Source organism: Poecile atricapillus, chromosome W (assembly GCF_030490865.1).
Source record: "Poecile atricapillus isolate bPoeAtr1 chromosome W, bPoeAtr1.hap1, whole genome shotgun sequence".
NCBI lineage: Eukaryota > Metazoa > Chordata > Aves > Passeriformes > Paridae > Poecile > Poecile atricapillus.
The window spans coordinates 17,360,522-17,387,726 of NC_081288.1; the positions used below are offsets into that span (position 1 = coordinate 17,360,522).

A 27,205-nucleotide genomic window follows, 5' to 3' on the forward strand; every position below is an offset into this window, starting at 1 on the left:
CAAAAATAAACTCCCTGAAATATAAAGTATTAAATAACCCTCTTTCCCCTTACAGGATTTTAAGAGGGAAGCTTAACGTGCATGCTTCACACTTGCTGCTTCTGTTTTTGGGGAAAGCATGATGTGGAATGTTGGGAAGAGGGAATTAAGGGAAGAAGAGCTGCAACAAAACACAACTGGTGACCAATGCCAAGTCTCCCTTAGAAGATTGTCACAAAAGCATTTATAGATATATATAAATATTTGTATTTTTCCATCTAGGAGTGGTATGCAACAATGCATAAAACCAGGACACAATTACTGCAGTGTAGCTGATGTCACAAATTGTTAAAAATGAGGAGCCATGAGAGGGGACAGAACTACACCTCCTTACCCTCCCCTGTTCTAATTTAAGCATCTGCATGCATCCTTAGATGTCGGAATATGCAGCCCAGACACTGGAGCATCTCTTCTGCAAGTTTGGATATTTTTTGTGTATCACAACTCCAAGAAGTAGATCATAATCACTGATTATTTGCAATAAATTCACGTGGACACTCAAATGAAAAATGCTTTGAAGGCCAAAAATTGCTACCCGTAATTAGGGAAAACCAAAACATGCCCTGAGCACTACTTTTTTTTTTTTTTTATGTTACCAAAATAATCTCTATAAGGTGGGAAAGGAGGTAGGAAAGCAAATCTGTTATTGCAAAGCTGTACCATTAGGCAGCACAAATGCTCATCTTGGAACTCTCTTAAAAAAGAAAGGTAATTTTTGATGAATAAATTTAATCAATAAATCTAAATCTAACAGCCATAAGAACAGGTTATCAGAAGTGGGAATTAGGAGGAGGCAGGTAAAAATTAAATCCCAAATACAGCTACACTGTTAACAGTATTTAACACAATATCTCAGTTCAGTAGTTTATTTTCTACCCCAACTTCAGTGTTTAGATTTCTAAATCACTACAACAATTTAGTAAGATTGCAAGTTTGACTACCTGAAACTAAAGGCTAATTTTACCAGACCACTCTGTAGACAAAATACAGATGACAGTGTTTAGAAAGCTGGATACTGATGAAAACACATAGAAATTGGATTCAAAACTGAGTTTATATCAATTGTTTTTATTAGATATCAGCAGTTTACAAATTTGAATTAAGAAAATTACAGAACAGAATTAACTTGAATTCATTCTTGGTTGTAAAGTTTTTCCTTTAAGGTCATAATAATTTTCATGCAGGATGTCATCAGCAATAAATTCTAGACTGTCTAAAACACAGCCCCGCTATTTCCTTATTCAATAATTGATAATTTATCAAAAATCTAAGATTGTGCTAAACATTTTAACAAGTATTTAATTAACTACTCTATTAGGCCCTTAGTAGATTTCAAGTTTTTTTTATTTTTTATTTTTTACACAATACAGAATTTTTAAAAGCACTTAAGGATTCTATATTGCAAATTTTTTTGTAACTTTCAAAACTAGGTATAAATAGACTGTTCCCACAACAAGGTGAAATCCACTATTCAGTATTACCACGTTTTGATTTCTCCACATTCACATCTAAGCACAGAACCTTCTAGCTGGAATACTGTTTTAAACCACTAATTCCCCACCATTTTAATGCACATCAATTAATGACTTCAAGAGCTTTTACTTCCTGGCAAGCACAGGTTTAATTTAAATGTATATTTTGCTACAGTCTACTAAACAGCACATCTCCTTTCTCCTTCCTGCCTCACAGACAGAGCCAGTAACAAAATAAAGCTCCCAGCTTATCTAACAGTAAGGTTGTTAAGAAATAAAGACTGGAAAGGAAGAAAAAAGAAAAAGTATATGCAATGTAACAAGTTGCTGCAAGATTTCTGGGAAGATGCAACAGCACTAAGAAGAGGCTGAGTCAGAAATCTGCACTAAGAAACAGGTAAAAACATCATCAGTCTTAAGGCAACCTTCATTTGAATCAGCAGTGATTACTTGTGTGCCTGAAGAGGAATCCTTTAGCTTCAGTTAGGAGCCATATCGATCCTAGAAAAGTAAAAACAAATAACAAACCAAATATGAGTAGGTTTTACATGGAAAGAAGTCAGCTTTACTTCCATTTGTGCAATAAATAGCAGCTCCATTCTTCAAGACTTTCAGAAAATTGACCAGTGCTTTACCATCTACTTTGAGAAGTCTACAGAACTCAAAACCAAATTCATTCTTTTCTCCCTAAAGGCAATTCAGTGGCAGGATCCATATAGAAAGACTTCAACTGATGGTTAATAGATTGTGACATTTTTACTCACCTGTATAGATGTCATCACTCCATTAGCAAGGACAGAAAGTTTCCCAGCCACAGATTTCACTCCTTGTTTAAACTGAGCTATATCAGGAGCTGAAGGCAAGACATTGGTAATATTGTAGCTTCCTAAAAGGAGAACACACACATGGAGGAAACAGAATTTTGTATTAAAATTAACCTTTTTTTCTCTCCCTGAAGTACAATGTATGACTAGGAGCACTACACAGAGATCTTGATGTCTTAAATGCATTTTCCTTTGGATTGTTTTCAGGTTTTCATAATTCCACCCAAGTGTCATCCTCTACACTCTGTATTCCCAGCAAAGTAATTCATGTTGGATAGTAGATGACTTATTCTGTACTTCCAGGCTGTGACAATGTTGTTTTATATCCTCAACAGCTGTTATCCCCTTGCAATTTGAAGATGAATGCACTTCAGAGGTGGCTGAAGTGATGAACCCTATTTGTGTGCATGCAGAGTGGTGATTTCCATGCTGTATAAACACATTTTGCCTTACTACATCTGAGGCTTTGAAAAATCCATAGAAATTACAGTTAATGTAAATAAATCAGGTTTTAAAACACCAGAATAATGCTGGCGATCCAGCTTTCCTTAAAGTCAATATATTTTAGACAGAATTAAGTTTGTTGTTATTATGTAAAGTGCAGGTCCTAAAGGTAACAGAACTCAAAGATAATTAATTAATTATTCTAATTATACTCAAAACTAACTCCGTGCTAAGTATTAACATGCCAACAATTACCATCACCCACTCACTAGTGAAAGTAATTACTGGCATGCCTTAATATCAAATATGGGATAGTGTCTAGGGCACAAATCCAGCTAAACCAGAATCACAACCATGATCACAGAGTCTATTACAGAATGGCCAGGGTTGGAAAGAATCTCAAATATCATCACATTCTGACTCCCTGTGACAGGCAGGGAAACCTTCCACTAGCCCAGGTTGTTCCAAGCCTTCTCCAACCTGGCCTTGGACCCCTTCCAGGGCTGGGGCAGCCACAGCTTCTCTGGGTAACCAGAGGTCAGGGCATCACCACCCTCACAGGGAACAATTTCTTCCTCATATCCAATCTAAACCTACACTCTGTCAGCATGAAGCCATTGCCCCTTGTCCTGTCACTCCAGGCCCTTGCCAAGAGTCTCTCTCCATCTTTCCTGCGGGCTCCCTTCAGGCACTGCAAGGCCACAATGAGGTCACCCCAAAGCTCTCAGGAATTAATAGGGCTCCAGGAAGTAACCATCCCAAACCAGACCATTTTCCAAATGGAGACTCCTTTTAGTCTTTTGAATGGGGGGGGGAGGAGGAAGAGAGAGAAAGAGAGAGACCATGAAGCTCCTGTGTCCTGGGAAGTTTAAGGCCTCATCGACAGGCTGAGACAGACAACCCTGGAGATAATTTGTTTTACCTAAGACAAGAAGCTGGTTTGTATCACAGTCACATTGCCTTGTGACATTCAGAGAACTTCCCACTACAATACTTCAACCCAGCATGGGTTTATAGATATCATAGATCCTCTTTATAAATTATCTTCAAGATTTCCCTCAGACAGCCCTATTTCTGAGCTGTAATTTGGACTTCCTCACTATCTGTTCCACTCATCAAATGCTTCAGGCATTTGATAAAATCAGTCACAGAAATAAAATCTGCAGATATAAATAACCTGAGAAGCTCTAATCACTTTTCAGCCACAAGAATTCCCTATCATTTGCTGGCTAAGTTTGGTTGGTGTGAAAAAGTTGTGAACAAGGCAGAAAAGCAACTCCTTTTCTTGTGGTTTCCTTCCAAACTGGCACCAAGTCTGTCACTTAACTTTCAAAAGCATCAGCTTTGAAATAATGCAAAAAGGCTTTTTCTTGCAGCCCCTTCTTTAGTTAAAAACCTCCCTACAGCATTCTGTACAAAAACAAGAAGCCCTACACTGTGCTACCCTGACACCTCATAAATGCTTATAAAAACAACCTTAGGTACAAAGGATGTTTTATCCCAGTCAGGATTCCAAAACAACAGTAGTGTTTTTGTTGACAGTGTCCTGATTAAGTTTATTTCATGGAACTAATGATATTCTGGGCATTAATTCCACACCAGACAAACTGTCAGTGCAGTAGCATTTCTCCAAGAATGGCCACCCCTCAGTTTTTGGGGTGAGGGGTATAGCAGAGACATGCAGGAAAGGAAGTTTCTGTACATTTGATAAAATGTTCATTTATGACACCATGCTGCAAAGGCTCTTTCAAGTGGCTAAAGCAACTTACTGGGATTTTTGCTTCATATCTTCTTCCCTCCTTACTTTTTTTTTTTTACATTTCAAATTTCTAAACCCCGGTCTTAAGCAACTGGTAACAGGAGCTATTTCTCTGCTAGTCAGTGTATTCAAACTTGCTTTGGGGATCAAAACTAAACAGTCACGTGTTTTGGGGATTTTCACTCCTACTTTTTCAAAGTGAAATCAGATGCTGCACCCTGTTTGTTTCTCCAGCCTATTTGAATAATTACTCACAGATTTCAAGTTCTTCAGTAACTCTTCTTTTTCCAATTCCTTCAAAAGCTAAGGAATGAAACTCAACTGATTAAGCCTATAGAATGTTCCAGTATTTGCCACCTTTTCCATTGCACATCACTGCACAATCCAAGAAGCTTTGGAAAGAAAACAGGAATCCTAAGAGACTTCTTTTCACTCAATCTAATCTTTCTCCCTTTCTGATTTGATGAACTACACTCTCCAGTGTGAGGTGTTCCAACAAATCTTTGAAACAGACAATCCAAGTGAAGATCTTCCTTAATAATTTTGCAAGGCCAGAGGTAGAAGCAAATATCCCACTGAACGGATATGCCATGCAACAGTTTACATGGGAATTTCAAGTCCACTAACATTTTATTAATGATTTTTCCTAGATCCAGTATAATTATGACAGCTAATGAGCTATTCATGGTAACTGATCAAAAAACTCCCTGAGACTACTCAAACTACTGAAACTACATTTAGGTGTTACCTCACTGGAAAATATTACAGTTTTCTTTTGATAAATGTTATTTACAAAATAGTCTGTTATTTGCAACACATGCCCCCAGTATAAAATACTGAACTTACAGAATCAAAAACAGAGAACTTGAGATTTAAGGGGTTAATTTTTCAACAATGACTACACCTGCTGCCCCTGTTGGCGCTATTAGCATTTTGCTTGCACAACACAGTGATGACTGTGATTAGAAGCAGTCAGGGCCTGCACTCCCCACATGCTCCAGTTTCTCATTCTGTTTGATATGTACCTGTTGGTTGTTTTCTCTGGTCTTCAAACAAATCAGCTGAACTTATGGATGTGCTTCCAGAAAGCCTTTCTAGCCGAGACCTTGCTTCATACTGGAAAAGAATTGAGAATAAAAAGGATTTTATCAGCTTGCTGCCACCTTTTGAGGTCACATCAGATAATCTGAGAGACTACAGACATTTAGAACTGGAGTATACTGAAAGTTGTGCCCATTTCAGTTTTCACACTACTTACACTGAGTTTGCCACCATCTCATTTCTGAGTTGTCACCCAAGAGTGACATTTATCATTGCAATCCCAAGGGTCCCACTCACTGTTAGTTACCCTACAATTGCTGAAAAACCACTAAAAACAGCAACTACAAAGCATGAAATGGAGGGGAAAGCACTGCAGTTAACATCCTGCTGACTCTTCAAACCACATGACACTTTTAAGTCATCTTTTTCCAAGTGCCCTGCAAACAGTAATTATACTTTTAATTAGTATTTACACTGTTAGATTTTCATTAAAAATCTGTATCCCACCTCCAAAATGCAGCACAATACTAATCTCTTTTTTCTAGGCTGATTCAGCTCCTTGCAATTCAATGGACAATTTATTTACTTGGTTAGCTTTACAACATTAATGATGTTTTCATGTAACAAATACACAGCAGGAAGAGGCTTCAGCAGTGGTTTGTTGGCATCAGTTTGGGTATTTAGAACAAATTAAACCTGATTCTATAAAAAATCGGGAGTGCTAAATCACAATCTACCACTTCTGTCAGGAAAGAAGAATGATGGAGGTATGGTTCTATGTGCAACTGCAATTACTTAAATTCTAAATGATCAGAAATTTGTACATTTCTATCAAACAAATAATCAAGGGGACATAATTCTATAAGCTCACTAATTTTACAAATTTTTAACTATTGATTGCCTTCTCTCTTACTTACAAGAATACCATTTTTATAGCCATAGAATATTTTAACACTTAAAAATACTTATCACTGTTTCCTACTTACATCAGCCTGATCTTGCCTTCCAAAGTACATGTCTGATGAAATGGCTTTGACATTGCCAAATTTTTTCTGTGCCTCATCTGTGTTTGCAGGAGGTTCATATTCAGGCTTACGCCGAGATGCAGGCCTGGAAGGACAACAAACTGCTTCAGGAAGAGAAACCTCATTCACATCGTGACAGAATGAAAGGAATCAAGAAGTACTTAAGTGCTCCAACTCTATTGTACAGGCAAATGAAAAATATCATTTGAAGTAGAAAGAAGACAGGCAGAAAACACCAACCAAGCACATAACCTCCCCCATTCTTACATTTTCTACTTGGTTACAAAGATTGTCAGAGAAAGTTGTCATAGAGAAAATATACTTTTTGTATCATCACAATCCGACTTGTTTTTTGTGTCTTCAGTACCTCCATCCTCAGAACTGAGCACCCCAAATTTTCATTTGTTAACAAGGTTTCCTTTGATTCATCACACAATAAACAAAGCAGGTAGGTGCTCAGAACAGGGCAAATATTTGAGTTTCTCCCCACATCTTTTGTCTACTTCCTTTTCTGCTGAAAGTGTTTGGGAATTACCTCCAGTACATGCACTGAACAGCTCTGAGCAGAACAGACAGTGCTTAAAATGTGAGAAACTCAGCTTACAAAAGAAATTCAGTCAGGAGATCTCTTGACTGCTGATGGAAGTTCTGGCCAAATTTTTCTTCTATAGACTGAAGAAAATGCCACTACCATGACCATGACCCAAATCACATTAAAACTTGGGCTTTCTGGACAAAAATCAGTTTGGTTTTCTTGGGGTACCTGTCTGAAAATCCTGTGCTTTTTGAAGTTAACAATATATCAATGTCTTTACTATTGTTTTCTTTCTTCCAAAAAGCATCTGAATTGTCATCCCATTTAGAGAAAGTGCTGCTCCTCAAATCTGAAGAATCATAGTACCTAGAATAAAAGAAAGAAAAACCTGTTGAGAAGTCAGAACTTTGTTATTTATTGAAAAGTGGGAATATATTTATTTGTTGTTAGATAATGACTGCTATAAGTATTCATTAGCAAGTACGTTCTCACCAAAATTACAGCTGTCAGTTGTGAGGGTAATTTGGATTTCACAATACTGCTTTAGAAGCTTTGTACAGTTTAATCCAATGGCTCAGAACAGGCAGAAAAGCCTTTATTTCTGGTTCTGTATTTTTTTTAATCCAAATACTAAGAACTCATGAGTTTTGCAGCACAATTCATTACAATTAAATGCTAAAAACGTATTTCTTGAAAGTGAGTCTGAATTTAATACGACAGTCTTCTCTTGCACACCAAAACCGCAGGGAAAACACAAAACAGAAGGAAAAAAATTAAGCATGTTTGTCAATTCTGGTACATGATTTGATCTTTTCCTCTTTTTATTACTTACACATATCTCAGCATATATGGAAAGTATTTGAAAAAATAAAAATACACCACCAAAAACCTATTAAAATGCTGAAGATTAAGATTTTCTGCTTGAAGAAATTTACCTGAAGTTTGGCTATGACCAGGATGGAGAGAAAGATGACCAGGGGGATAGGAAAATGGAACCATTTAGTACAACAAGATAGGATATTAAAACCTGCCCCTGCATTTTGTGAAAAATACTCTTAAAAAAGAAAGTTCTTGATGTTTGCACTATGAATGGTCAGGCCACTCGATTTTGCAGTTTATGAGAAACGTGACACCTGCAGCAGCAAAGTCTCAGCACCAAGCACGGAAAATATGAGGGACAGATTTGGAATGAATATCTCCAAAAAGCAGGAGCCTTTCTCCTGACAGACAAAAAGAACCCACAGCAATTCTTTTAATTCCATAATAACAAACAATCAAGGTGTTTTTATGGATTTGAAGCTTTCCAGTCTCACAATGGCCACCAAAACCATGGCATTGGGCAGGGGCTGCATGAGCTGATTTGAGTAAAAGTGTTTCTTTTCTCTAACCTTCCCTCTCACATTTTTGTAGCTTTGCAAAATACTTCTTCAGTATTTGGGGTGGGGGAAGAGAGAAAAACTGCATTTAATAGATAATAAAGTTTTACATTGTGATGTTAATAAGACTGCATTAACTGTAGCAAAAGCAGAACACCAAAATTCAGGATTTTTAGAGGCTTGAATTTTATGTAAAAACCTTGAGACTTTTAGCTTGCTTAATTCATTTATCAGCACTCTAATATCCAGTATGACTATTTTGCTTTTGGGCAAAATATACTAAGATGATGCTAAAGCTACTTTGCCTCTATTTCAAAGTCACAACTTGAAATAAAGGATAGTAATACCCTTAACAAGTCCAAATCTGACTGTTCTTTCTTTGAAGAAAATGAACTTGTGTACCAACTCCAACTGGATTCTCCCAGCTCGAACCAGAACAACAAGAGCAGGGTTACAATTACAGCCAGGTTACAATTTATCCTCTAATCACTGAACCACAACACATTAAAAAGCCTCCTCCATAATTCATCCTTTGCCTGCTGTTAGCTGATGAGTACTTTGAGAGCAGTAACAGTTCTTTTCAGGGAACAAACAAGGCAAGCACTGAAATGCTACATTTTATTTTACAAGACTGCTGCCACTTTCCTTGGACTCACATTTGCATTTCTGCTGCAGTGACTGCACTACAAAATCGTGACACAAAAGCCTTTGTGCTTTTATTTGCCTGTCTACAAGCAATTAGGTACAATTTCTCATGTTGCCGTGACATGGATGCAATAAAGGCAGTTTATGAAAGTAACACCTTTTTATATCTCTCAGTCCAGAAAAACCTGGTTCATTGCAATTAGTGCCTGTAAGATTTAATTATTTTTCTTCTCCCAAGAGCAATATTTTATAGTGTGCATTGCATTCATCCTCTGATAACAAACATTTCAATTATTTTTCGCTTAACATTTTATGTTTTACATAAAGTCTCTGGAATAGGACTGCAGACATCCACACAACACACCCAGCACAATACCTCAAAAAGACTGAAGTTTTTGCATTTGGCATGCAGAGAATGATGCAACTGTAGTACATCTAATATCAGACTTCAATGCTTGTTTAATTTGAAGACAATAGAAAGAAAGAGAAAAGGAATGAACACAAGTCATTCTGACAAAAAATTCACTGGATTTGGAATACAGCAAATAAAAGTTTATGTGGCAACTGTGTGTGCAAGCAGAGACTAGACTGGACAAGACAAAATCTACAAACACAAAGTTCAGACCACTTTCCCAACAAAGCTGCCTCCCCTCTTTCACAAATCCATCTGTCACTGAGGCAAAGTCAACTTTTCCACAACTCTTCTGATTCAGATGTCCCCTGAAAACATGATGAGTGTTTACACAAGTTCAAACTGCCTTCATCTCAGCTTTCAAAATTACTGTGCATATTATTATGGCATTTGCACATCCTTCTGGGCCCATCCAAAATCAAAAGCTTACAGAATACCTTGAGCTAGAAGAGAAGTAAGAGTCTTCCACATCATCCATGTACTTCTTCTTCGGCTTTGCAATTGTAGGTGTTTCCTGCTCTATTGTTTGCATATCTGAGGTGACTGAGTGAGAAATGCCACTGGGGACAGGAAGAAAACAAGCATGTAAAGAGATGACGAAACTCACACCCTTAAAGAAAAAAAAAAATCAAAGCCCGAATCTAGTTTCTGAAGCCTGCTGAGAAAGTCCAAGCTATATAAACATTTAAGGAAAGAGGAATTAAAATAAAGGACCCTTGGAAAACTGTCATTCTCTCAAGTAGGGACAGGACTTCCAAGCACAATGTCTGTTCTAACACCTGGAAAACACAATCTAGGTTGACCTCTGTCTGGCAAGCTAGAACTTAAATCTACCAGAAGCTTCCCTTTGACAAAGAGAAGATTTTTTGCTGATATTGTCAAGTTTCCATAACATGTTCTAGTCCATTTCTTCATTTCCTGAGTAAAATAAGGGCTAAGTGCATAAAATCACAGAGTATTTCAAATGCCGTTTCCAGAACTTCACATACCTCCTGTTGCTGCCCAATCCCATGCCAAGCCTCTCCAGTTCCGTTTTCTTCTTACCAGAGAGGTTTAAGGTTTCTTCTCTTGCTTTAATATCAAGATCTCTGTAGGCCAACCTTAAAGATGATACACTGGAAAAAAAACACAGTTACCAGAGAAATGTCCAATGCTACACTGAATGATCAGCAGAACATTAACAATAATTATTGTAGCACTTTATTTTCTAATGTCTTTCCTTAAGGCACATTTGGGCCCAGCTAAGTCTCTATCCCTCACCTCTAAACCATCTTAGTATTTCCCAGTCACACCAGTGCAGCAGAGACCGAGGTTTTTCATCTTGATTACAGAATTGAAGAAATATGGCTTAAATTTAATTTGTCAGGTCAAAAGGGATACAATTTTTATTGATTTTAATGAGCAACTCAGGAATATTTTAATTCATAAGTCTCAACTGGCATGAAGTACAGCTGAACTATCAGAAGAAAGGCAAATGAAATTCAGGATGCTGCTGGTAGATGTGGTGCAAAGCAAAAAGGAATAACTGAAAACATCTACCCAGCACTTCAAGCAGTAAGATTAGCAGCCCTTCTCAGGAAATCTGTTTTATTAACATCCAAATTGTATTTGCTGTTGATTAAAACAAATGGGAATACGGATTGAGTTTTTAGAAGTAATTTCAGCTCCCTATTCTTTTCAGTGCTCAGCAGAAGCTAAGGGAATTGTGTACAAATTTAAAAATCACATTTAAAGTTTCAAGTCTCAGAACTCTTCCTCCCTCTAAATACTAAACTACAAAAGAATAATTACCATTCCTGCCACAAAACAAAGTCTTATTGAATTAATTTAGTAAAGCTTATTACTCAAGCTTTTAAAATTAAAACCACCACACAAATTGGTTTGAATCAAATGCAGTTTTAGCAGACTTCACCCTTCCTTTCATTTTGGTATCTGCTGCCACCTACAGTTAAAATTCCAAAATAATAATCTCAGGGAAATACAGATCTCTTGCCTCTACTGGGACTAGATCCATAAACATAAAGGTGTATGTGCATCCTTCATGTTTACAAGCATTTTTAGAGTTTTGGCTACTGCAGAAAGGTTGCAGAACTTACAATAAAAGTTGGCTTGGATCTTTAGATTTATACATTTCTGACACAAAACCCAAGACACTACTTGGGACTTTCTTCCAAACTAAATTATACAATCAAAGACAATATTGATAAAGAATAATAATACATGAACAATCATTTTTTTATTATTTAGTTTTTACTTCAAAGTCTCTCCACTGATACTTTTTGGCAATCACCAAGAACCATGACGTTGTGCTTAAAACACTTCAAATGATCCCCTTGTGATTGGCATTTTTAATGCAACCAAAACATCCATCTCTGCAAGGACAACATAAAAGTGAGCAAAATAAATGGGGAGGAGATTATAGATCAAACACCTTGGTATCACGAGCAAAAAGTGATCTTGTAATTATGTAATAATTCAGAAAACTTAAAAGGTTATAGGAAGGATTCCCTAGCACCTGACAGGCTATTAAGCTCTGTTAACAACAAAAGTGTACACTAACCAACTATTTAGTAGTCTAATGTTGATGACAAGTAATGAAGTATTAGAAACCAAAAGCACATAGCAGAGGAATGTGGAAGGAATCAGGAACAGCACCCTCTGAGCTTTAGGGCTGAGTATTTATTAATTAAGGCGGACCAACAGATTCAAGGCCTCAGACAGAATTATTCAAAGGGTTTTGGCGAAAATGAGGGCAGTTCCAGTATAAATCAGCCAAAAGCTTCATCAGGCAATTAGAGACATATTTAAACTTCCTCTGCTCTTACCCACTAAGTACAAGTTAAGCTGAATATTCCCTATGCTCTTAGAAAGACTGTTTTCAATATTACTGAGTTCACTGCACCAAACCAAAATAAACTAGGTAACTAGCATGAGATAAAAAAAATGTCAAGAGCCAAGAGTCTTCTTAATACTTAATTTTCTACAGTAACTCATCAACTGTATAAACATATATTTAATAGCCAAAAAAGGGCACTGGGAGAATTACTGCTTGGCTCACCTTAACCAAGTCTGGGCATTTTTAAGAACTGAAGTTTTATTGGCATATGCTAATCTATGGTAGTATTTAAAATGCTGTCAATTAGCTCATTAAATTAGGCTTCATGGTTTATAATTAATTCATACTCACAGTGGCTCTTCCTTCTCAGTTTTCTTACTACTGTGAAGATCCTCTTGTTCCTTCATTTTATCTACAGCTTGTGCTTGTTTTTCAATCTCATTAAAGCTTTGGCTACTCACTTTTTGGGCTCCCAAACCACCTTTTTTGGCACCAAGCTGGAATTAATGAAAAACAAAAAACCAAAAGCCACAATATTGTAACTGAGACAGCCACCTCAGCTGACTCAACAGCAAGACGTGAAAGCAACAGCAAACACTACACTCAGTATGGGACCAATCCTTGCAGACAGCAAGGACAATTTGGAGCAAAGAAAATACTTCTTTCCATATTCTGGACTTCAAAATTCTGCTTCTGCTAATTGTTCTTACAAATTTAGTTAGCTTTGCAGTGAAGTCCCACAGAACAAAATAGAAGTATTCGAGTTTTAGTTGTTCAGAGATTGTCAGGCTCAAATAAATATAGCACACAGAACAACTTTGGTTTCTTTTGCTGTATAGGAATAATAAATTTCATTGCAATGGAGTAATTATCAGATTTATAAAACACTTAATACTGCAAATATGGATACAATGTGCTGACTCGGATGGTGGCCCAGCCCTCAGACTGCTGCTCTTAGTCTCCTCTGTGTTTAATTCCTCACCTGCAACAGTGCGGCAACAAAAAAATTCACAATGCATTTATCTTCACTTTTTATTACTTTAAAGCCTTAATGTAAAAGCTCCAGGCCATGCACACACAGATCACAAACTGTACCTGCACCTGTCAGCCCAGTTCTGTTGTTCTCACTGGAAGGGACCAGATCTGCACAAACCACCCAGAATAAAAAATTCCTCTTGGATATTAGGGTCTTCTAGTGGGAGCACAAAATCATGGGATTTAATCTAAATTATCTGCTCCAATAAACCTTCAAAATCTTCTGTTCTACAGTGGCCCAGATGTAAAAGGAGAGACTCCCTGTAAAAAGCTGCCACCCTGATAGCCCACAATTAGGCTGTCATTAGGGTGACTATTAGTGCTGTTCCTTGAGTTGCAACAGCCACACATTCAAAACTTGGGCTGCCTTCCTCAGTCTTCCTGTGCCCTGAACCATCATTTGGAGACACTAAACTCTCTTCCTGCCTTTTTACAGAGACCAGATGCTAAGAAAGTGCTAAGACCCCATGCAGAATCAAGTCTGTAAACTATCTTTTAAACTCTCTTGAAATAAATGACCTATAATGCAGTTAAAAATTCTCATAGGTATACTCACCCCCTTCTTAGCTTGATTTGGCTTCTTTTTTATGAAGGTGGTGTTCTCTGCAAGAATTAAATGTACATTAGTTAACAGACAATTTTTATTTATTCTGGAACTGCAGAAGAAAATTTCCGTAACATCAACCTCAAAATAGTTTTTGCCATTCATTTTACTGTCTTTCTACACTGAGGGGCTGAGATACTAAACCAAGTGACACAACAGAGCTGTGAATATCTCCAAGAAAATGTGGGGAGCTACCTTTGATTGGCATCTCTTGAAAACATGCAATAAGGGGCATAAACAGAAGAGAGATTCTTCCCTTAAGACAGAACTTGTCATGTCCAAACCAACCAAGAAAAAGTGAAGCACTTGTTTTAGGAGAACATGTTAGAGATACAAATGCGAAAAGCAGGAAGTGCACCCAGTGAACTTTTTTGTAGTCTTCAGCTCTAAAATAACCAAACCCAATTAAAACAGTGATGAAGACCATACCTGCCTAAAGTATCAAAACAGGCCCAGATAGCTCTTCTTTACCACCTCTGTGCTGCTGAGAATCAACACTTCATTCTCAGAAACCTGTTCCTGCAGGACAAGCCTCCAAGTGACAAATCACTGAGGTATTTTACTCTATTCTATTTCCATCAGCTTTTTTTCCTTACTCACAGTATGATAAACTGCTCAGTGTTAAGTATAAGAGCCTGGTGATTGAAGGTATTGCATTATCAACACAGGATTTTTCCAGTCCAAGTTTTTATGTTCAGATTTCTGAAAAGAGAGCAACATCTATTTCCACAGCTCTTCCCAGGCAGGCATTCTTTGTCCAAAGGGATATTTGGGTTTTCTACATTTGCTGCTCTCTTTTGCTGCTTGCACTCATTACCTAATGCAGGCTGTGGGGATGTGTTAAGGCCATCAACACTTGGTCCATGTTCTGGTCCTAAAAGATAAGGAATAACAAGGGTAAGAATATCAGAAGGCTCTTTAGAATGCATGAATCTCACTGTATCAGGGTAGTGCCTGGCAGAGACACCATAATGTGGTATTTCCATCACAGCTTTCCCAGGCACAAAGAGAGCAGCAGATACCCCAAATTCTTGTGTTACTAAGCATGGTTAGGTTATTTAACTACTAAAGCAGGGCAAAAAGAGATTAAACTAAGATAATATAAAAAAAAAATGCAACTTATTGTTAACTAATCATACCTTCCTACCTAAAGAACCAGTCATACCTTCACAGGATTCTGAAATGTTTTCGGAAGTTTTCTGCTGGAGAGAAACTGGTTCTGGTAACATCCACTCTGTATTCTTTGCCTTGAAAAAAAATCCCACAAAATCAAAAGTGCACAGAAAATACAGCAAATAAATATGAGCACTTAGCTAAAGACTGCATAAGCATCACTGTTTTATTAATATTGAATTATTATTATTATTATTATTATTATTATTATTGTTATATTTACTTTTTAGCTTTTAGGATTAAAACCTGTACTCAGAAGGGCAGCTCTTAAAATTACAAGAAATGCCTACCTTTACTAAAAACAAATGGTTTCAATCCACTCCTGAACACTTTTATTTCTCCTCTCAGGAATTTTATTTATCTTATGTTTATCATCAAAACCAATAATAAGCATTTATAACTGTGCTTTAGATTTATTTATTGTATGCTGGTGATTAAATATAATCACCACACCTTCTCCCTAGAAGCTCTTGCATTTCCTGTTTTCATCTTTCACTTCATTTTTGATTGTGAGCAACATTCCTGGTGCATCCTCCCACTCACTTCAAACACATTCCCCTCAACAGGCAGGTTTGTGACCAGGTCACAATGAATGCTGTAAGAACTGTTACACTTTGCTGATCGAAAACCCAAGGTACAACACAGTATATTTATATCAGAGCACTTCCAAGTAAGAAACCCCGGCTCCAAGCGGAATTGTTATGTCTACAAAAAAAATAGATTTTCATTCCACGTTTAGCTACTATTTGGGTCATTTAAAATTATCATCTTAGAAAGTGGTTCACATCCAGGAAGAATTCTGAGACTCAGAGAAGGAAAAGCAGATAAATACCAACTCCTTGACCTACCTTTTCTCTATAAAGTTTTCTTTCAGGGTTTAATCTCCACCACAGAGCTCACAGTCAACCAAAGTGTTTAGAAAGCAAACAAGAATTAGACAGGTAATTTGTACCTTGGTAGAAGCATGGGATGCAAAAAAATCTTCCTCCTCTTTGTTTTGAGGTGATGCTGGTGGCATTCCACATCCATCTGTCCACAGCTGAAATTAAGGGACAGAATTTTACAGGTTAATTGCACGAATGTATTTTTTTCCAATGTATTAATCTTAAAAGAACTCTGTTTTCAGGTTAAAAACATATTGATTTTTCTTCTTGTCCGTGTTTTTTCCATACAAATTTATCCAATGTTCAATAGATGACATTCCTTTTTTTATTAAATTCACACATATTTCTTGTGCTTCTGGTGGACCAGCCAAGAGCTTGGAGCAAAGGCAGATCTCAGGACTGGGGTCCCCAGAGTGCCACAGGACTGCAGGACAGGACTCCAACCTGTGACCTGCGCTCCAAGATTACTCACAGACAAATCTTTTCTCACAGCTCTTCTTACTCCATGCAGGAATAATGATCTCTGTCAGAAAGGATACTGAAGGTACAACAAACTCACTTCACCATTCAACAGTCAGTGTCATCAGCAAGTCAGAAAAGGAATTTTTTACCATGTGACAGGGGAGGGGATGGTTGGTACTAAATGCAACCATCTGAATAATTTACTTCATTAATTTAAATAGAACATAATTACTTAACTTTGCAGTGCACAGCTAAAAATATTCACTAAATATTTAGTGAATTTAGTAAATATTTTAGTGAATATCAAACAATTGGATGGAATCTGTAATAGAAGCAAGATAATCACACTTCCTCAAAGACTCATTTGGGAAACTTGCCACAAACTTAGATACACACAGTATATTATACTTAAACACATTTTACATCTTAAGCTGTTTATTAAGTCAAAAGAAATATTTTCTAAACTTTGTGATGTGAATTATATTGTCCATGGTATGAATAATTGAGAATGATCCATTAAATTTCATGCTGTTTGATGCAGAGATAAGAGAAAAAAAGCAAGCCTTCTTGCTTTTAATTTCCACTCATCTGATCAACTTCAAATAAACCAGTCCCAAACTTCAACAACCTGAATTAAACAATCAAAACATGTTTTCTGTGTATGAAGAAGAGAACTGTTGTCAAAACTTAATCTAACTTCAGAGATCAATTCTGGATACTTTGCTTGACTTCTGTCAGCAACCTAACAATGTTTTAACAGTTTGCATGAACTGCCTCAGCGTTTCTGATAGAGAACAGCAAGTTCTACACAACTCACTAATTTCCCAAGTATTATTTTTGTAGGGAAAAAACAAAAAAATACATTATTTACCTGTTCAAAACAAACTCCACTTAAATCACACACAGTGTGTAGTTAATCCCATTACAATTTTTCATGCTATACTCCTCTAGATATCCAATTTCAGAGAAGTAAAGACAAAACCACTACATGGTTCATGGAGAAATGGCCACATTATCTAAAGACTGATAACCTTTTGTATTACTGATCAGAAATGTAAAGTGACTTTAGAGGGAAAAAAAGTGATTTTTTTCAGGAATCTCCTGGCCTCAGGACACACACTACTCACATCAGTCCCATGCTTTCTCGTGGCCTGTGTTGCAAGAGATTTGATCTTCTCCTTGTAGAGCTGAGCAGCACGACTGTTGTACTTGGCATTGGTGTCATTGGTTGTGCACCCATGTTGGTGGAAAAAAGCAGACTGGGAAGCAAAACACAGAAAATGCTGTCAGGAACAGACTTAAAAGCTAATGTCATTTGACAAAAAGATACATTGCAATGCAGAAAACTAGTCTGCTTCCCTGCCTAAATCTAATAATTTAAGTTATGGAGTCTAAGAAATCTGTAAAATACAAAGGAAACTCCACTCTGGTGACTTCTTTACATATAAATAAAAACAGAAAAAAAACAATATATCAGTGTGATGCTTTAAGAGCATATACAAATGCAAGCTTCCACCATATACAAAAAAATCCTTGATCTGAAATGAAGTGATTAAGTGGAAGGAAGAGGTAAAATTAATTGCCAGTAGCTCTGCTCCACAGGACATTCCTAATATTCTAAAAGGCATTGCTTGGATTAATCTCTGTCAAGCTGGGGAGATCAATTTCAATAGTATCAAAATGAGTGTACAAAAGTGGTCCTCCTTCAAAAGTAAGGGTTGTTTATGTATATATCTATGTGCCCAGATATGTTTATAGGCTTGTGTGTTTATATAAAATGAATAAATGAAGATTGTGCATTTCTGCATGTAAATATATACACTATTAACTTGGCACTTAGAGAAGCTTCTTAGAAACCCTAATTCCAATTACCATAGAGCTGTGATCTGAAAGCACAAGGAGCTAAGGACACTTTGGATTTTCTAGCTATATAAAATGCACCAGGAAGCTCAGGATCCACAGTTAGCCAGGATTCAGCATCATCAGGCAATTACACAACACAAATGATTGATGTTAATCTAGCAATGCTTCTAGCCAATAGTAAAACTAGAATTTGGTATTTGACTGGACCCAAAAGGGAATGGCTTTTTAGTGCCATTAAAAGAAAAGTGTTAATTTTACTTCAATGTACAGACAATTTAACAATCTGTTTTTTCAAGTTTCAGGTATTAATCTTCTGAAGTAACCCAAACCAGACCATTGAGAACTTAAGGTATTTGGGGAATTGCTGAGGGTATATTGCACCTCTTGGTACAACATATGATAGGAAACAGTGACATCCAAGCAGGAAGACAAAACCCAACAAAATTAAACAGTTAAGGTTTATTGTAATTCTTCCACTAATAGACTTTGTAAGATTAACTGAAGACTTTTTCAGCCTTTGCCATCTCTTTCCAACTGCCTCAAACCCTTTACATAGCAAAATTGATATAATTTAATCAAAGTTTTTAATCATTTGGCTAAAAAAGAAACTGTTCTTAACATGAAATCTCCTTATTCTCATTAGTCAAAACAGTGATTTTTTATGTACTCAGTGGTATAACAGAAACTTGATGAGGACATTAATATAACAGCAGTACTAACATGGAAAGGAATAACTTAGCAAGGACAGACAGAAGAAAAAAAGGAAGAAGATACCATGTAACTGCTCAGATCTGTAAGCCTGAGATAGTGACTTGCTGCATGCCAAATTCAAAGAAAAATATTTGACTGGAAAATACAGAAGTGGAAGATAAGTAACAATGACCCTGAACTCAGCATTTTTTGTATGTAAATAAGAAAAAAATTATAAAAACCCTAAAGACTTAAGGAAAGATGGTTAAAACTGTCATGGAAAAGACTATGGAAAACAAGCTTGGGTAAAGCTTCTTATAGAAACAGCATTAAGGACCAAGCACAAATGAAAAAATATACGGGATAAGCATCCAGGGAATTAGAAAAAAAACAGAAATTGCTTTTGGAAGTTGCATGTTCCCACACTGGGTGGGCCAACTTAAGGAAACACTCAGTTATTAGTGGAAAAAGCTGTGAAAAGATTGCCAAGGAGCTTACAAAAGAAAATAAAAAGGGAGATTGAGAACTAGACAGCTGTCAACAGAACTTCAATTTACAAACACATTGTATAGTTACATAAAAAATCAAGTTGAAAGTAACAGCCAATATGAATTGGCCCAAACCATGACACTGCTAGTCCCCCCAACAATGCAGCACATCTTATCTTCAGTGCTAACTCAGGTGAAGTTAGGTCTTGACTCCAGGGTGACTTTTGGCAGGTCCATGGGTTTTGGCATGGTTTTTTCACAAGACATGGAAGGAATGATGGTCACAGGAAGGGACCCATAAGCTTCCTTTACAAGCCATCTTCGAGCAGCTGTCTAAATTAGACATTGACAAGGAATCTGATCTGGCCTTTTCAATGATTTTCATCACTGACTTCTAAGAAAAAAAACCAAAACATTTTCAGACTACACCAAAATGGAGAAGGTGCAAGAATGGAGGATTAAATCAGCATCCAGAGGGACAGAGAAATTCTTAAAAAGAAGATATGTGTGTATGTGTGTATGTGTGTGTGTGTGTGTGTGTGTGTGTGCTGTAACAAAAAAAAAAAGGACTGGAAAAATAAAAATAATTCCAGAAAGAGAGGCAGTAAGGAAAGAGAACATTTTCCAAGCTTACATTACAACATTACCAAGCTTCAACATGCAAAGAAAACACCAGGGAGTACGTACAGCGTTTGCATTTCCTCCGACCTGCATGCATCTCAGCTGGAACCAGGACCAATTAGAATCCAGCTCTGTAGACCTAAACACAAAGAAATGTTTTTAGTGTTACCACCAAAGGCATTTAAAAAACTCTCTGTTTCTGTTCTTTTTCCAAGTGTTTCTCTCCCCCACCCCGCCCCTCTTTTTTGTAATCTGTAGTTATTTATCAGACCCCAGAAGGCCCTGAGTCAGCAGCTGGGACACTCACCCGGAATAGGACAAACTCAGGGTGCAGATTTATTGCACCAGCTGACTACCTGAGCACTATCCAAGTACTAGAACCACAGAATAGTTTGGCTTTGGAAGGGTGGAACTCAGGTGCCACCACAATGAGCTGTTTCAGGAAGCTAAGCTGGCAACTGAACACAATTCCCAAGAAGCTATCAGATCATAAGCTATCAGCAAAGCCAACACAAACACTAAGAAGGTTTGAACCAGAAGCTGAAGGAAGAATGGGTTTCCCTCTCTGAGCAGGTCTGTGAACAAACAAAACTATTAAAAGATGAATTTTACTGTGAAAACACACCAATACTTACCGAATGAAACTCAAGTGAACGCCAAGGGACCGGTGGGTCCCTGAGCAATCGATACAGAGAAACACTCCATAGGTGATGCTTGCCCAGCTGGGGTTCTTTGCTCCACAGTCAAAACATACCTCAAAGAAAGCAAACATCAGTAACAGGACTTGAGCATAACCAGGCCTTAGAGCTGTATTACAAGTCAATGTAACACCCCTGCAGTGATCTAACTTTATTAACTCATTCTTACGGCATTTGTTGACATGACAACTCCATGTATCCTAATTTTAGGCATCTAAAGAGGAGTTACACAATCTGCCCACACAACTACAGCCTCCCCATTTCCAAAAATACCCACTGTACACAGGTTAAGAAATCAGGTCAGAGAACCCACATCAGCCTAGTTCAAACACACATTTAACACAGCACTTTCAGCACTGCTGGAATAGGAAAGTGGTTAAGAAATATTTCCCCGAAGGCAGGCTCTCCTCATGTTGCACCTGTGAGGCCCCAGAAGGTTATCAGCAGGACTAATGCCATCATTATCTACTTTCCCATATTGAAACCTTAACCTTCAGGGCAAGCCATGGCAATCCAGCTGTGTCAGGAAGGCCTCTGAGCACTGCTTATCCAGGCAGCCTCTGCAGATATTTGCATGATTCATCACTCACCAATTGCCACATCAGCCTTCCCACTGTCTGGGCCACACTGGTTAAAAAGCAACCAGATCCACAATTACTGCATGGACAAACCCAGGAATTTCCTTTCCTCTGACACCACATTGGACCTCTAACATTCAGCCAAAACAGCAAGAGGTGTGTCTGTGTGTGTCTCACACATTTTGCAGGTCAGCAGACCATGACCTTCAAGCCCTTTTTCAGCTGTTCTGAATTCTGTGCCACTTTGATCAAGGAAAGCAAGAACCAGAAAAAAATTATCTGATACAAATCAATTATCAAATGCAAGAAACACAACAACTTTAAACATAAACAGCTAATCAGAGTTAATGCCATGTGCACACATCTATTCCTGTATGACAGGTCTTTATCTGATCAATGCTTTTTCAGAGGTAAAAGGAAAAGGCTGCAGAGAAGCGCTTTTACAGCAAAAGCATCCACCCAGTGGCACCTAATAAGAAGTAAATCCAGAGAGAGATAAGCTTTTAAACACAAACTGACAGCATTCCAATTTGCAACTTTATCCTTTAACATCCTCATATAAACTTAATGCATCCTTGGATCGCAGTGGAAGTTCTAGCTATATGCAGATATGAAAAATAAAGTTTATTCCAAGCCAGGTGGGAACATATGGAACATCATAAACAGGCCACAGAGCTTCCAGCACCTCCTTGCCAAGCTGAACAACAAAATAAAAATAAAATTAAGAAGTCTTGCCAGAAACTCCCTCTGTAAACCTGGAGAGAGATTTTTGTCTCTATTTTTGTGTACATACACAGTCAAACAAGCCCTGAGTCTGGGATCAAGTCATGTCACCCATCATCCATCCAAATTAATTTCAGGTGCATGCCTAGGAGTAGTTTGAGGCTAAACTCCTCAACTTAATGTGGGTCTATTTAGCTTGGGCACTCCAAATTCATCAAGCATAAGCACAGCTCACCAGCAGATTCAGCATTAACTCTTTCAACAACTGAACACTTTAAGGGTGAGCTGCAGTTAGGTAATGACTGGTAACACACACAGAAATCATGGAGATCACAGCTCCTGCATGTGCAACTCCTTCCTTTCCCTCTCAACAGGGGCCTAATACTTATTAATGTTATTTACATGTCCCACTCCTGCACATGGAAATGGGGCATTCACTGGCATACAGCAGAAATGAAAGCAACACAGAATGGGTGACAACAGGAGGGGTTAGAGGGAGACCCTGAAACAAGCTCAGGTGGAATGGCACACAGGGGGTGAGGGGAAAAATAATGAGTAAGACTTCATGCATGCCATATTCTAAGAAAACACACAGCTTAAATAGTCAGAACTTGTTTGGTTTTTTTCCCCAAATTCTTTGAAGCAGCTCCTTAAAAAACAAAAGACTCATCTTCATTTTAAATTGACAATTTTCAGGCTTTTTCTTACAAGGCCAAAGGAGGATGGGGACAACAAAAGAGAAGATTCTGCTTGAAACTAAAGCAGACAGAGCAACCATGGTCTCACTTCTGATACAGGAGAGCAAAGCTGACTTACAGGTGGAAGTCTTGTGGAAATTGCCTGGAGTACAAATGGGAAACTAGAATCTGGAGTGGGTGGTTAAAAAAAAACCACTCATGTTTTTAAAAGTTCAGTCATAAACATGTCTGAAGATTCTCTTCCTTTCCCTTTCCTTTCCTCCAATTATGAGCACTTTGTAATTTTAACATCTGAAATTCAATTGCATCACCTTGGAGCTGGTTTCCACAGCTCAGTATCTTCAGTGTCACACAGGAGTCCCTACCAGATACCTGTGAGATTATTCAGGCGGCATAAAAATGTACCTTTGAGGACTGAGATGAAAGCAGGAATATCCAATTTTCTTCTGAAAGCAAAGGAGGAGCTGCTATTTCCATCAATGTTATGCCAATATAAATAGATGCATGTTTCATTAACATTTAGATTAATTTTGCTTTATTTTCTCCATTTTTAAAGTGCTTCCCATCACATAATTTTTAAGAACCAGGGGGAAGAAACTAAAATCAATTTCAGAGCCACACTATGAAATTGTTTCCATTTTAAAAACAGACAAATTGTATTTTCTTTACAGATTTAGGTGCAACTAACATATTAAAATATTGATTAAAAATAAATTTGAAGGATAGGCTTAAATAATCTAGTGCTTTCAAAATACATTTGCATGCTTTTTGTTTATTTTGTGTTGAGACACTCCACAGCGTAGATTCAGTAAGCGTCACTTTGGAAAAAAAAAGCCAAAGACCTAACTGAGATGTCTGTACAAGAGCAAACACAGAGATTTGGGTATAACCCACAGCAAGCAGTTAATAAATCATAAAACATCCACCTTGCGCAAAACATCTACATTAATAAATAAATTAATTAAATATTGACATTGGCTATGGAAATGCAGTAATAAATAGCTGATAGAAATGCTATTTTTGGCATGAGCAGAAGAGGTGAGTGGGTTCAGCAAGAGCACTTATCCCTGAGGTCAGGGTTACACAGAAACTTTCAGCCTCTACACTCTGAACCTCCACTGGAACAGGGTTCCAGCCCCAGGGCAGATCCACACCTTGCCATTCCCAGGCTGTGGATCCAGCTGCCTGAACACCAACCCGGCTGCGGTCAGGAGTGCCACACTCAGCCAAGCTGATCTGAACCCAAGCAGCTCCTCTTAGTCACCAGCCACTGTCCCCAGATACGCTTTCCTTCTTCTCTCGCATCAGCACTAATAATGCCAGCTGCTGATCCCACTGGGAAGCAGCTCTGCACAGGCACACGGACTCAGAGCAAAGGCAGGGCCAACTCACAGTGCAGCCACCAGGAATGCCAGCATAAGGGAGGGACTGCAGTGCTGGCCACGGGAAGGCAAGAGGACTGCCTGTTCTGGAAGTGTCATCATGTCAACATGACTTAAGGGACACAAGATAGCAGAGCCCATCCTGGGGCAAAACCCAACACAAACCACTCCCAAACACACACTGTAATAACAAAACTAAGCTACTGATAAACCACTGGCACAACATGCTGGGAGTCCAAGCAAAGACAGGAATACCATCATCAACCAAAGAAAAGAACCAGGCACAAAAGAATGAAAAAACATTTTCAGAGGAACAGATCTATGACAGAATAGAAGAGACTTTCAGCACAGCCTGAGCACGTAAGTCTTTGAAAGGGTTGAGCTGTAGAGCTCAAACACTCAAGTAAACAGTATCAAGTAGCTTAAGGACTATGATCATTTTTATGGGTACAAAATACGTCCTATTTAATAACTGTAACATTTATTAAGTCATCAGGCAGCTGATCACTCTGCTGTCATCAGGCAGTTCTAATTATGTAACACCCAAAGACACCAAGAACTCAAAACCTCATCATAAAGGGAACTAACATGAAATTACAGATGTGAATTTCAAGACAATTATTCAAGCATCACTTTCAACACACTATCACCCACAAATTAAACTGCACGTTTATTTAAATGAGAATTCTTTTCCTGAGCTCACATGCACTAAGAACTACCACAGAGCACCCAGAACAGAGTAAATGCACATGCCTGCCTAGAGCAGGCAGTTCTTCCCAAACTCTACCCATAAACCGCACAGTTAAAGCAAATTACTAAACTTTTAATCCAGAACCCTTTTCTTTATTTGCATTTTCCCATGTCTTTCTTCCCCACCAAAAAAAAAACCTTACAAATAAAAGGGGCAGACAGGCTGCTTGAGAAGAACACAACAGAACGGGCACAAACATAAAGGTAAAAAACACGAGAGGAGAAAGTGATGGAAGAAACAACTTTTACTTCAGAAGAATGGTGAGACAGACAGGCATGGAAGAGTTGTGAGACCTTAGCTGATGTTCTCCCTCTCTGCCTTCTTAGGTCAACCAGACCGGGCACCACCGCATTGTTATGGAGTTCTCTGTGCCTGAGCCACTTCTTTGCCACTGGCCCACGGTGAGTGGCAGCACACATTGTGCCAATACTGCTGTGTCAACACTGAATTTCTATGTGGTGTCTGACACGGGGAGACAGATACACCTGAGCAACCACAGGTACCACATCCACCTGATTAAATCTACACAGCAACAAGGAGTCCAGCACAGGGGAACTGCCCGAGGCACCCCATGCTTGCCAAGCAGGGGCAATACTTTCTATTTCTCCTGTGATCCCAATATAGAAAAAGTATCACAATAGCCCTAAACTACTAAATTTTCAGGTAGAGTGCCAGTGAATTTCAGGAGCTTGTAAGAGATCTTTTCTCACCCTCGTTGTTGGGACTAGGACCTTTCCTTGATAAACTTTTCACCCCATCGCAAAGGCAAGTTTTAAGAATACTTTTGCTAGAAACTGAGTGTTCATCTCTGAGCTGTGCTTTGAGAAACCAGACCTGTGCAGTCTTCATGAACTGCGTTCAAAGAGTGGAAGTCAGTTTTGGACCAGAGACAGACATCCGGATTCCTAGTCTCAAAAAACAAACCCAAGGTGTTTCTCCGTAACGCTAATCCCAAATTTCCTGGTGTATATTTCACGTATGCTCTCAGCGTATATCGCAAAGCCAACACAAACAAGCGACACAGAGCAGCTGCAGGTACTTGTCACCTGGCCAGACACCTTTCCCAGCCCACACCTCCACACGCAATGGACACTACAGCAACACCTTCGCACCACGGAGAAAGCCACCTGAGCACGGGACAAGCCCAGCAAGATTAAAAACCAACAAACTTTTATCACTGCCTAAGTGGCTGTACCACTTTGTTGGATAATAAAAACAGGAGGGGAAAAAAACAAAAAGGCAACACACACTCAACGTTGCAGCTGGTTGGGAACTTGTTTTTATGCTCAGCGAACCTGAGGCACCCGGTGGGCGCCGCACCTCCCTCCCCGAGGACGGATCCCTTCGGGACGCGGGATGCCGGCCGGAGGGACGGGGGGCAGGCTGGGAAGAGCCGCCCTGCTCCCGGGACGGCCACCCCGGGGAGCCGCCGGGCCTTTCCCTGCTGTCCCGGGCGGGACGCGCCGGGCTGCGGGCCCCGCGCCTCCCCCGCCCCGCCGGCTGTGCGACGTGTCACCGCGGCGGAGCGCTGCCCGCCGGCCCGGCCCCTTACCTTGTTGGTGGGCACGGAGCGGAGCCGCTTGAAGATGGCGGCGATGTCCTGCTTGCTGGGCTCGCACATGGCGCCGGGGGAGCCGGCGGGGCCGCCGGGGGAACCGCGGGGGAGAAGGGCCGGAGCGGCCGGAGCTGCCGGGACTGCCCGCGCCGCCGCTCCCGGGACGCTCCGCCCGCCGCGGCCCGGCCGGCCCCGCGCCTGGCGCTGAGGGGCGGTGCGGCCCCGCCCGGCCCGCCCGGTTGCCGCGGAGACGGGAGCGGAGCGAGGCGGCGCCGGGGTGCGTGGTGCGAGGGGTGGGAAACCCGCACCCACAGAGTCACAGGAGCTTTGGGTCTGGAGAAGACCTCGGAGATGAGCGAGCCCGACCTTTGAACGCTCGCCACCGCGTCAGGCGCACCGTGGCACTGGGCGCCACGTGCATCTTTCCAACAGCCCCAGGGACCTGGACTCCACCGCCTGCCTGAGCAGCCCGTTCCAATATCTAATCGCCCTTTCCGTGAAAAAATCCGCCTTATGTCCAGACTAAACCTTCCCTGGCACCGCTTTAGACTTCTGTCCTCTCATCCTGTCCCTTGTTCTCTGGGAGCAGAGC

General features: G+C 39.3%; 1 protein-coding gene across 1 annotated transcript; it reads right to left on the reverse strand.

The window, feature by feature from the left end:
• Positions 1-1,090: 1,090 nt before the first annotated feature.
• LOC131591960 (ADP-ribosylation factor GTPase-activating protein 3-like) lies at positions 1,091-26,822 on the reverse strand. The gene is made up of 16 exons (XM_058863101.1): positions 26,611-26,822; positions 20,864-20,982; positions 20,295-20,367; positions 17,694-17,825; positions 16,173-16,259; positions 15,213-15,294; positions 14,865-14,921; positions 14,000-14,046; positions 12,760-12,905; positions 10,562-10,687; positions 10,010-10,132; positions 7,368-7,505; positions 6,566-6,689; positions 5,564-5,654; positions 2,276-2,397; positions 1,091-2,012 (listed from the first exon to the last, which is right to left on the reverse strand). Exons 1-16 carry the CDS (start codon positions 26,677-26,679, stop codon positions 1,995-1,997), a joined length of 1,554 nt encoding a protein of 517 aa, XP_058719084.1. The 5' UTR covers positions 26,680-26,822; the 3' UTR covers positions 1,091-1,994.
• Positions 26,823-27,205: the final 383 nt, after the last annotated feature.